This window comes from Limulus polyphemus, unplaced genomic scaffold (assembly GCF_000517525.1).
Source record: "Limulus polyphemus unplaced genomic scaffold, Limulus_polyphemus-2.1.2 Scaffold5432, whole genome shotgun sequence".
In the NCBI taxonomy this organism is placed as follows: Eukaryota; Metazoa; Arthropoda; class Merostomata; order Xiphosura; family Limulidae; genus Limulus; species Limulus polyphemus.
This window is the reverse complement of record NW_013671042.1, coordinates 20,025-31,295: the sequence shown is the minus strand read 5'-3', so window position 1 is coordinate 31,295 and position 11,271 is coordinate 20,025. Positions and strand designations below refer to the sequence as shown.

Sequence of the window (11,271 nt, the reverse complement as noted above, 5' to 3'; positions counted from 1 at the left end):
GTTGTATAGTAATAAAGTTGTTGGGATTATTTTAGTATTCTTGTGACATTATTTTGTGGATCAATAAGAATAATTTGTACTTATGTAGAAGTAAAGTTAAATTGTATGGATTTTTATAGTATTTTTGTGACACAGTACCATTGTGGATCATTAAGAATAATTTATATCTATTGTATAGTAATAAAGTTGTTGGGATTATTTTAGTATTCTTGTGACATTATTTTGTGGATCAATAAGAATAATTTGTACTTATGTAGAAGTAAAGTTAAATTGTATGGATTTTTATAGTATTCTTGTGACACAGTACATTGTGGATCATTAAGAATAATTTATATCTGTTGTATAGTAATAAAGTTGTTGGGATTATTTTAGTATTCTTGTGACATTATTTTGTGGATCAATAAGAATAATTTGTACTTATGTAGAAGTAAAGTTAACCTACTGGGATTATTATAATATTGACAAAGTATTTTGTGATCATGAAGAATGATTAGTGTGTGGTATATAGGAAGTGTTATAGTATCATGTAATGAGGTGTTTTGTTAAATCTTGCAGGAGAAGAGAAAGATGGTAAACAAGAAATTCACACCAGTAGCACTACTATGGTTGTAAAGTTGAGTGGTGACATCAGCATCATGAGTTCACCCCTGCAAGCTGAAACCTTCAAAAAGTAAGTTGACTCTTTCTGCGCCAGGACATTTACCACCTTTTCTATTTGCCAGAATATCGATTTTGGTTGAGCTTTTGCATCCTTCTTAGTTTCCAAAGTTTGAGCTGGGTGATTAACTTGATTATTCAATATAATGTATTATCTGTAACTGTATATTACATTGAATAGTGTCACTTAATCAGAGTTATGATTAAACCAATTTATGTCATAAAAATAATCAATTGCTAAAAATTAGTGTCTCTGATTATTACTGTTTTTAGTTATTCCAACAGTCCAAGTAATTGAAAATTGTCATTATTATTTTCTTTTAATTCAGGGCTGGTCAGTGTAATCAGTGTCATGACTCACGAAAATAATTAATTAATTGGAGTTAGTGTAACTATTATTACTATATCAATTATTCCAACTTTAAAGTCTCATGTGAGAATAACTGATTAAATAGCCTAATAATTAGTAGTAGTAGTAGTAGTAGTTTCTCAACACTATAGTAACACATAATCTAGTATCAGTTACTCAACACTATATTAACACAGTATCTAGTAGCAGTAGTAGTTTCAATACTACACTAACACAGAATCTAGAAGTTGCAATTTCTCAACACTGTAGTAACGCAATCTAATAGTATCAGTTTCTCCACATTATACTAACACAATCTAGTAGTAGTAGTTTCTTAACATTATACTAACAGAATCTAGTAGTAGTAGTTTCTTAACATTATACTAACACATAATCTTGTAGTAGTTTCTCAACATTATACTAACACAGAATCTAGTAGTAGTTTCTCAACATTATACTAACACAGAATCTAGTAGTAGTTTCTCAACATTATACTAACACAGAATCTAGTAGTAGTAGTTTCTAAACATTATACTAACAGAATCTAGTAGTAGTAGTAGTTTCTCAACATTGTACTAACAGAATCTAGTAGTAGTAGTAGTTTCTCAACATTATATTAACAGAATCTAGTAGTAGTTGTAGTTTCTCAACATTATACTAACAGAATCTAGTAGCAGTAGTTTCTCAACATTATACTAACAGAACCTAGTAGCAGTAGTTTCTCAAAATTATACTAACAGAATCTAGTAGTAGTACTTTCTCAACATTATAGTATTGGTAGTATCAGTTTCTGAACATTATACTAACACAGAATCTAGTAGTAGTTTCTCAACATTATACTAACATAATCTAGTAGTAGTTGTTTCTGAACATTATACTAACAGAATCTAGTAGTAGTAGTTTCTCAACATTATACTAACATAATCTAGTAGTAGTAGTTTTTCAACACTTTACTAATGTAGAATCTAGTAGTTTCAATTTCACAACACTGTAGTAATGTATAATCTAGTAGTAGTAGTAGTTCCTTAACACTATACTAGCACAAAATCTAGTAGTAGTATTTTCTCAACACTATACTAACTTTGCATTTAGTAGTAGTATTTTCTCAACATTATATTGACATAGAATCTAGTACTAATAGTTTCTCAACTCTATACTAACTTTGAATTTAATAGTAGCAGTTTCTCAACATTATATTAACACCGAATCTAGTAGTAACAACATAGTGGTAACAATCTAGAAAGATTAAACAATGCTTAAACAAAAACTAGTGGGAGCAACATGTATATATTTTTAGACTCAAACAATGTCAACAGAATAATTAGTGTTAACAATCTAAATATAAAGATTCAAACAATCCTAACACCCAAACTAGTGGTAACAATCTAAATATAAAGATTCAAACAATCCTAACACCCAAACTAGTGGTAACAATCTAAATATAAAGATTCAAACAGTGCTAACACACAAACTAGTGGTAACAATCGAAATATAAAGATTCAAACAATGCTAACACAAAAACTAGTGGTAACAATCGAAATATAAAGATTCAAACAATGCTAACACACAAACTAGTGGTAACAATCGAAATATAAAGATTTAAACAATACTAATACAAAAACTAGTGTTAATAATCTATATATATATATATATATATATTCAAACAATGCTGACACAAAAACTAGTGGTAGCAATCTGTACATAAAGATTCAAATAATACTAATCCAAAAACTAGTGGTAACAATCTATATGTAAAGATTCAAATAATGCTGACACAAAAATAGTGGTTTAAAGTTTCTATGTATATATATCAAGATGGTTAGCTGAAAAATAGTTCTTTTCCCTCTTGTTTGCAATTAACTGTTTTTCATATTTTTATTCATGTTTGAGTGTCATTGCTTATTTTATTCAGTTGTAATTTGTTTTCAAGTTGGTTTTAGTCATTAAACCTTATTTTACACAGTTTCAATTACTTTCCAGCTTTGTCGATGCCATCAGCCCTACTTTGGCTGGCCTTCATCCTTTGACTGTGTTGAATCACTTGCATGCTGCTTGCTCAGATCATGTAGAGAAACTCAACCAACTGAAAAAGGAAAAAGTGTTATATCTTGGACAGCTGAGAGCTGAGGCTCAGAAACAAGCTACTGACAAGTTACAAAAAGAATCTAAGAACCCAAAAATATCTCTTGCTGCTAGTCCTAGTGGTTCTTTGGGTGGTAACAACTATGAAGAAACTAAAGTAGAACGACTCCACATTTTTATGCAGGTTTCAGAGGCAAGTATAGACTCCTGTCTTTTACGTATTTATGACCATTTTAATAATACCAGTCCAGGGCTCGACAAATCCTGAGTGTCAGGTCACCATGGTGATTAGAACTTTCATTATAGTGCTTAGTATTTTCTCCCATTTTATTTGTGTGTAGGGCTGTGCTAAACAGAACTCAAATCTAAAATAGTTGTGAACTCTTGGAAGTCGAGAACTATTTTTGCATTCCATGAATCCTAAATTGAACTTCATTTCTAGGATTTTATTGGTGGATTTAACATTTCTTCATGTTTTATCAGGAATGAGATGCTGTGGTTACAGAACATGTTACTAATTTTGCAGTATTTTGTAATTCATCTTTCTCTCAATTCAACCAATTAGTGTATGTTTAGACTCAGACGGGACCAAAGGTATTTAGTTCAGGCAGTTCTATCAAGTGGTTGTTGATATCATGTAATCGTTAGCAAGCACTCTTTGCTGTGAAAGTAAGTAAATATACACTGGTGCCTTGATTAGCTGCACTGGTCTGGGGAAAGCAAAAAATTGTAGATAATAGAAATTACAAATAATTGAGACAATAGTATATCTCACTAGTTAGCCCATTCTTTAATCTAAAGAAAATTTTTCAGTATATTTAGGTTCCTTGTTTTAAATTATAATCTTTTTACTATTGTTTATTCACATTATCATGAAAAATTATAAAAGTCATCACAATCATTATCATAAAAGCCAAGTATAGGTCGGTCAGTCAGTCACACTTGATTTCTCAGATTTTTTCGTGAGTTACACGAGTCCATTGCCACTTTCTCTCCTATAATACTTCCTCTTTTGATTGACCATTCCTGTTTTCATTCAATTTAATCTGCAACATAGGCTTAAATAGCTCCTAAATTTTGCCACTTTTTCTACTATAGACACGAAAGTGCATTCACACTTTATCAACTACTGTGAAAACTAAGTAAAAAATTAGTGCAAGTCTATGCTTGGGAATTATTATGAAACATATTTGTTAAAACAGACTGAAGATACCAATTATTTCTAGGGAAGAGGACAATGCGTAACTGGGCAACACCCCAACACAACCTGAACATGCATCTGTGGTTAAAGGATGCCCATGTGTTTTTGTATGCTATGTTTTTGATCAGTAATCAAATACAGTTAACCAAGCTACAAATATTTTGTACTCCTGTCTTAATAGCTGAAAATAAAAGAGGCAAGGCTATGTTTGAACTGACCAACATGAAAACTCCAGATATCCTACAACATATGAACTTTTGCTACCAAAATTAAGTTCTGAGTAACAGTTTCTCCAAAACATGTAAATTATTGTCTAGATTTGTAATGGCACAGCTATTTTGAGAAAATCTGGGGAAAATAAAAAACCACAGATGATGGAGACATGGAGAATCAAGGCACTAGTGTATCCCCCATTTCCCAATACAAACAGTAGTGAAGTTAGGTTAGGCACACCTGGCTCCTAAGTTTTTGGGCTGGTTTCTAGATCTGAAAATATTTGTCAAGGGCTGTACTAACCTAATATTTTACATAAAAGTAATTATTGATAAAATAGACTATAATAGAATTATAATGTGTTTTGTCTAACATCTTAAATTTAAAGCATTTATTGAAGAAATATACTGTTATAGAATTATGTTTCTTGTCTTATGATTTACATTAAAGCTGTTATTTATAAAATAGACTAATAGAACTATAATTTCTGATATGTTACATTACCTCCACTCACATAATTAGTTATTGTCATTCAGAGTTGCCCTCTATATGCAAAAAATCCTTTTGCCTCCCGTCCATTGGAAATGACTCATTCTAATGTGTCTCATGCAAATAATCATGTGACAACCCTCCACCAGTTGGAGTACCACACACTCGTTACACATGTGACTCCCTCTATTCAAATCTACCAAATTATCACTTCTCATTTGGCAGTGCTTGTGTTTTAAATTTTGCTCTCATATGCTTTGTCTTTGTAACTTTACCAGTTATACTTCTGAAGTGGATTTTTTAATTGTTTTTGATTATACAGCTGACGAATTTAGTTTACATTTACTTTCCAATCTTTATTTTTTTTGTTATTTTTCACACATTTGTATTTATCTCTCAATTTAGTCTCACACCTACTATAAGCACTTTTTCACTGGCTGCAGATGGGGGCGACCCATCATTGTTTTATCTGTGATTATTCGCCGAGAGACTGATCATTATATGGATCAACCACTTTCTCCTGAAATTGCCCCACTTCCTCACGAACAATCCAAACCTGTTCATTCTAATGATGATTTTGATAGCCTTTTTCCACCATTGGGTTTTGCTGTGTCTTCCTATGCTCCACTTGCAGAATCAGCTAGGCCTAATACAGCGTTTTTAAATTTGATTTCTCAGGTATGTGATGTTTTATCCCTTTCCCTGATTTCCTATGATTCTCGTCCTCCTTTGTTGCATGATAGGTCTTCTCCTTATTTAGTTTTCCCATCTTTCCTGGATATTAGGCTTCATGCTGAGCATTTTGCTTTCCAGTTGGTTGAGAATGCCAGTATGCCTTGCCCCCAAGGGCTACAGATCAGTTTGTTTTGGCATACCACTATGCAGGCTTCCATTTCTATATTCTCAGTTGTTGGGGTCTGTTTTGCTGGTTTGGGGGCGTGGGTCAATCAACAGGAGGCTTTGGGGTATTGGTTTTTGGCCAAGAAGACTTAACATATCAACACTCTGAAGCTTCTTGCTGCTCATCAGGCCTTGGATCATTTCCTCCATCTGGCCAGACATCGTCAAGTACTGATTCATTCCAACAATTCCACAGTGGTTGCTTATCTCAATCACCAGGGTGGCATCCATTCTTGATCCCTATATTTTCACATGTTGGATCTTCTTTTCTGGGCCCACATGTATGATATTCATGTCATTGCATGTCATGTTCTGGGTGCTTTCAATCTTGTCGCAGATTGTCTTTCCCGTCCAGACAGTATCTACCAAATGGAGTGGTCTCTTGACCTTATGGTTTTCCAATGGCTTTGCCTTCAGTGGGATACTCCTCACATTGATTCATTTGCCACATCCCTCAACCACAAATTTTCTCTGTTTTGGACTTTGGTCCCTCATCCTCTTGTCCTGACTGTTGATGTTTCCACACCTACCATTTTTCTTGATACTTTAGGGTTTTTACCTCTCCTACACTCTCCCTGTTATGCTTTTCTTCCAGATTCATCATCCTCTACAGTGGGCTGCCCTTCTGTGCTGAGATTTTAATGTGGTCCTCCATTGCCTCACTTTGCCTCCATTAGAAACATTATCCACGCGCTCCTTGTTTCACCTTTCCCTTAAGACTAATTTGCTTATCTTATTAGCCTGTAGACATCGGTGGTTTGATTTATTTGCCATCAATGCTTCAAATGCTCTTTATCATCCTACATATCTTATCCAGATCCATCTTTCCTCCCTAAAACTCTGACAGCTAGGAAGGGTAACTCCTCATTTTCATTGATTTCCCACCTTTATCCTAGGCCTGATCCGGATAGACTCCTATGTCCTGTATGTGGTCTTTGATGTTATAATGCCCGCACAGCTTCCAACTGTAGTGCTTGTTCCTGCCTCCTTATGCCTTGGCAACCATCCTCTGTTTGTTATCTTTCTTCTTTCACCTTCACCAATTGTGTTCAGCTTTTGATTAGATTGGCTTATTCCTCTCATTCATCATCCTCCTATGCTTTGTTCCAAGTGTCTTCTTATCAAATTTGACACCGTATCTTTTCTCTGGCATCTCATCTTCATCGTCCATTGGAGAAAAATATTCAGTCGGGCATATGAACTATACCTAATACATTCATCTCTCATTATTTGCATTTCTTCCTTATCAGGATATTGTATTCTGCCTGTAGCTGTTCTTCAGACTTCTGTGTGACTATGAGACTGGGTAAGTTATATTTGTTCTTTTTTTTAAGTTTTTGACAGGCCTTATTTCCCTTTTCATCATAATTCTCAATGTTAGGATCCCGCTGTGTGGAGAGTGTTACCTGACCAGATATTCTTTAACCCTTAACTTCTGCACTGTTCAGTTGTGTCAATATGCTTAATATGTTCCTGATGAGGTGTTCCACAAGATTGCTTGAGGGTTATCCTTGCGATGAAATAGCTTCATAAATATGCTTGTCCCGGACCCTACCACCCATGGACTACATGGGTAAAGCAGAAGGGGATAGCTGCCCATCCTTGCCATGCCTTGTACTAAATAAATTGATATGGTCTGCTTTTAAAAATGGTTTTTGTGGTCACCTATTGCACTGTCTCAGGTGTTGACACTTCTCTGGACTCTACACCGCATCTCACCCTTTTTTCTTCTAGTGTAGTTTGGGAGTTCTTACTACTTTCCAGTTCCAAGCTGCTGAGGTGGTGGACTGTGTAGCCATCCTCCTGAATATTTTAATGACATAAAATTTCAATACAGAAATACCATTCAATGCAGAGTAGGGCAGTGGTGTTCTGCTGTTGTAGAAGATGTGATATCCTCCACTATAAAGCATATGTAAACCAAAGGAGTGAGACGTCAAATTGCAGTTTACCCCTTTGATTGGGATTCCTCATCCTACCCCCATGTGGATGTCAGTTCCCACTGTCCAGGTTTTGGACTTAGACTAGAACCAATCGACATAAGTTCTCAACCATACTCCAACTGTGTTGTGGGTCATGGTGGAGGTACTTGGGATTGTTATGGTTCTTTCCCTTCTGCTCTCCCTAGATGTATCTTATTCTGAGGACATTATTGCACCTGGGTTGGTTCCGGTCAGTTTAAATGTTGAGAGAGTCGATTTCTCTATGGTAGACATATTTTTGATTCCGAATATCGGGTTCCAGGATTGATATATCATTTTCTCTCCTTAACATGTGCCCTTTTCCAAAGTCAAGGGGGTTTGAGATCCCTTCTGGTCTCTTGAACTTGAGGTGAAGACGATATGATCCTCATCCTATCCCTGCTTGGAACTCGGTTCCCAGTGGCATGGGTTTTGGATGTAGTTTACTTGATGAATCTGGTCTGTCACACCCTAGCCACTCTACACTTGGTGACACTTCCATTGTTTTTTCCCCTAACCAATTAGATGTGCTACTCTGTATTCCACTCACATATTCAACACTTTTCTCAGATGACCAATGAGTATACCTGGTTTAGAAATAGTGCAGATTCCCAAATCTTCAAATCTGATTCTCTAGTCTCAAGTTGTGTCCTTTGGATGCTTTCGAAGGATGCTTCTTTTCTTCCCTCACACCAGTTTCTTCACCTATTCAATGTGGGATTCTAGCTACTTCTGTGAGAGGAGGTAATGTACTCTATTGGAAGTTATAATTTTCCTATACTAAATGTGTATTTCTGATAGGTACTTACCTCCTCTCACACTTCCCACTCTTCCTCCTCACTGAAAACCAATGCTTCCATTTTCTGCCAAAACTTGGGGGGATAATTTGGTAGAATTGAATAGAGGGAGTCACATGTATAACAAGTGTGTGATACTCTCATTGGTAGAGGGTTGTCGCATGATGATTTGCATGAGAAACACATTGGAATGAGTCACTTCAAATGGAGGGGGGCAAAAGGCTTGTGGCATGCATAAAAAATGTTTTTGATATAGAGGGATGCATTGAACCAGAATAGCTAATTATGTGACTAGAGGTAAGTACCTATTGGAAATACATTTTCAGTATTGGAAAATTATAACATTTCCTGTCTTATGCCTCACATTAAAGCAGTTATTCATGAAGTAGACTAATAGAACTATAATGTTTTATAATCTTTCTTGTGTAACGTCTTACATTCAAGCAGTTATTCATGAAGTAGACTAATAAAACTATAATGTTTCCAGTGTAATGTCTAACATTAAAGCAGTTATTGATGAAATAGACTAAATAATGTTTCCTATTTTACATTAACTCTTTCAGCATGGGGTCAGTCCCTGGGACTGACCTCATAACCATTTTGTGCTTGTTATAGTTTTCATGCTATAACTTTTAAATTAATAAGAATATGTTCACAAAATTTAGCAGCTTATCAGTAAACATTACAAGGCTTTCATACACAAAATTTCAGATTTTTTTTATTAAGTCTTGAGGTTTGTTAAGCAATGTTTTTCTGATGCCTTTTTTCTTTTTGCATTTTGCCTATCCAACATGCAAAGTAATTTTCATTTTAAGATTAAAAATACTTTTATGCATCAGAAAAATTTTCAAATTTCACTTGCAAAAGCTTTATAATGTCCAGATACTGAAATAGTTATCAAATATTTATTAAGAAGAAACTTTATATTTTATCTGTTATTTTCACTAAAGAGTCTCTGTGTGGGTCGATTTGACCGATTTCATAATCAACATAAAAAAATTAGGAAATAAATATAAATTATATATTTTTTATTCTTGAGTGACTGCAAATTATAGCATGAAAACACAGATATTTAGACTAAATAGCTTAAATCTCATAACATTTTACATTTATATATATTTATTATTTTTATTATATTGACCTTTCAGCCATGCTTGGCTAACAATACAAAAGTTACAATGATGTGGCGCATGTGCACTCATGTTACCATATCCAATAATATAAAACCTTTAGTCTTTACAAAGTGACCTGTCTTGGATGTGTTTTAGTGGACTAGTATTTATATATATTATTACTATTTACAAATAAGTTCTTAAAATTACTTTTCTTAAAACATAGAACAGAAAGTAAAGTAAAGCAAACGATTATCTCTTCTAGTTATGACTTTTGAATTTGTTTGATGCTTGTCATAGGTTGCCAAGCCTTATAAAATTTCACAATTTGAGGATGTGAAACAATTTATTTTTTCTATTGGGGGGGGGGGGGTATATATACATTTGAATAACCAAAAAATCATAAATTGATACCATAGAATTGTACTATAATTTATCAAGCTTGGTAATTAAGCTGTATTTGTGTCTAAAAAATATTAAATTTTGAGCACACTAAAGACTCGCCTTACTAGCATGAAGATTATATCGAAACAATGAAATGATGTTGTAATATTTGAAAATGGTTGAGAAAGCCACTAGGGAAACATTCTGAGCTTTCGATTGGTTATTCACATGTCAAAAACAGAATTATGTGTATATAAGGGAGTGTTTCCAAAAATAGAAAGAGGTGAGCAGAGCCATTGTGTTTGATTCAGTACCTGAGTGATATCTCAGCAAATATAAAAGTTAAAAGGTTTTTCTTTTATATTCTAGCTTACTAATATCGGTAATTTGAGTTTCTGATTCATATGAAACTACAGACTTTGTATTTTAACATCACAAACATCTAATTTAAACCAGTACTGCATTCAACATAACATGTGACACACAAAAATTGATGTTTAGGTGTGTATTTTTTTATATTTACTTTTAAATTAAGAGATCAAATAATGTATAATACTAAATTTAAATTATAATCTGCAGCTTGATTCCAAACTTGTTCACATAAATTCATAAAATAGTAGTTCAGTAAAATTCTGAATGTGAGTCAAAAAATGTGATGATATGACCTTTGACCCATGTGGAAAGAATTAAAGTACTTATTGATGAAATAGACTAATTAGAATTATAATATTTCCTGTCTTACATTAAAGTAGTTATTGATGGAATAGGCTGATAGAATTAGAATGTTTCTTGTCTAACTTATATTAAAGTAATTATTCATGAAATAGACTAATAGAACTATAAAAAGAAGTGTTATAAGTCAAACCACTAAGGAGTATATATATATTTTAATATATAATTGTGGATACAACGTTTTGGGCAATGCCCTTCTTCAGGTATCACTAACTGAACAGTAAATCTGTAAACAAAAACATTCTAAATTGAAGGTTGCGTGATGTGACAGTGTAACAATGTGTATAACAATGCTTACAAACAACTTAAACAATAGAAAGATATATATATATACACACACATACAAGTGCACGCACACACATTATATATATATATATATATATATATATATATA

At 33.6% G+C, this 11,271-nt stretch overlaps 1 protein-coding gene across 1 annotated transcript in view; it reads left to right on the top strand.

The window, feature by feature from the left end:
- LOC106472574 (uncharacterized protein KIAA1109-like) overlaps positions 1–11,271 on the top strand; it is a 58,296-nt gene that overhangs the window by 31,244 nt on the left and 15,781 nt on the right. The window contains exons 11-12 of the mRNA XM_013933227.2: positions 556–670; positions 2,987–3,281. Of these exons, the coding sequence (XP_013788681.2) occupies positions 556–670; positions 2,987–3,281 (410 nt within the window). The remainder of the gene's footprint in view (positions 1–555; positions 671–2,986; positions 3,282–11,271) is intronic.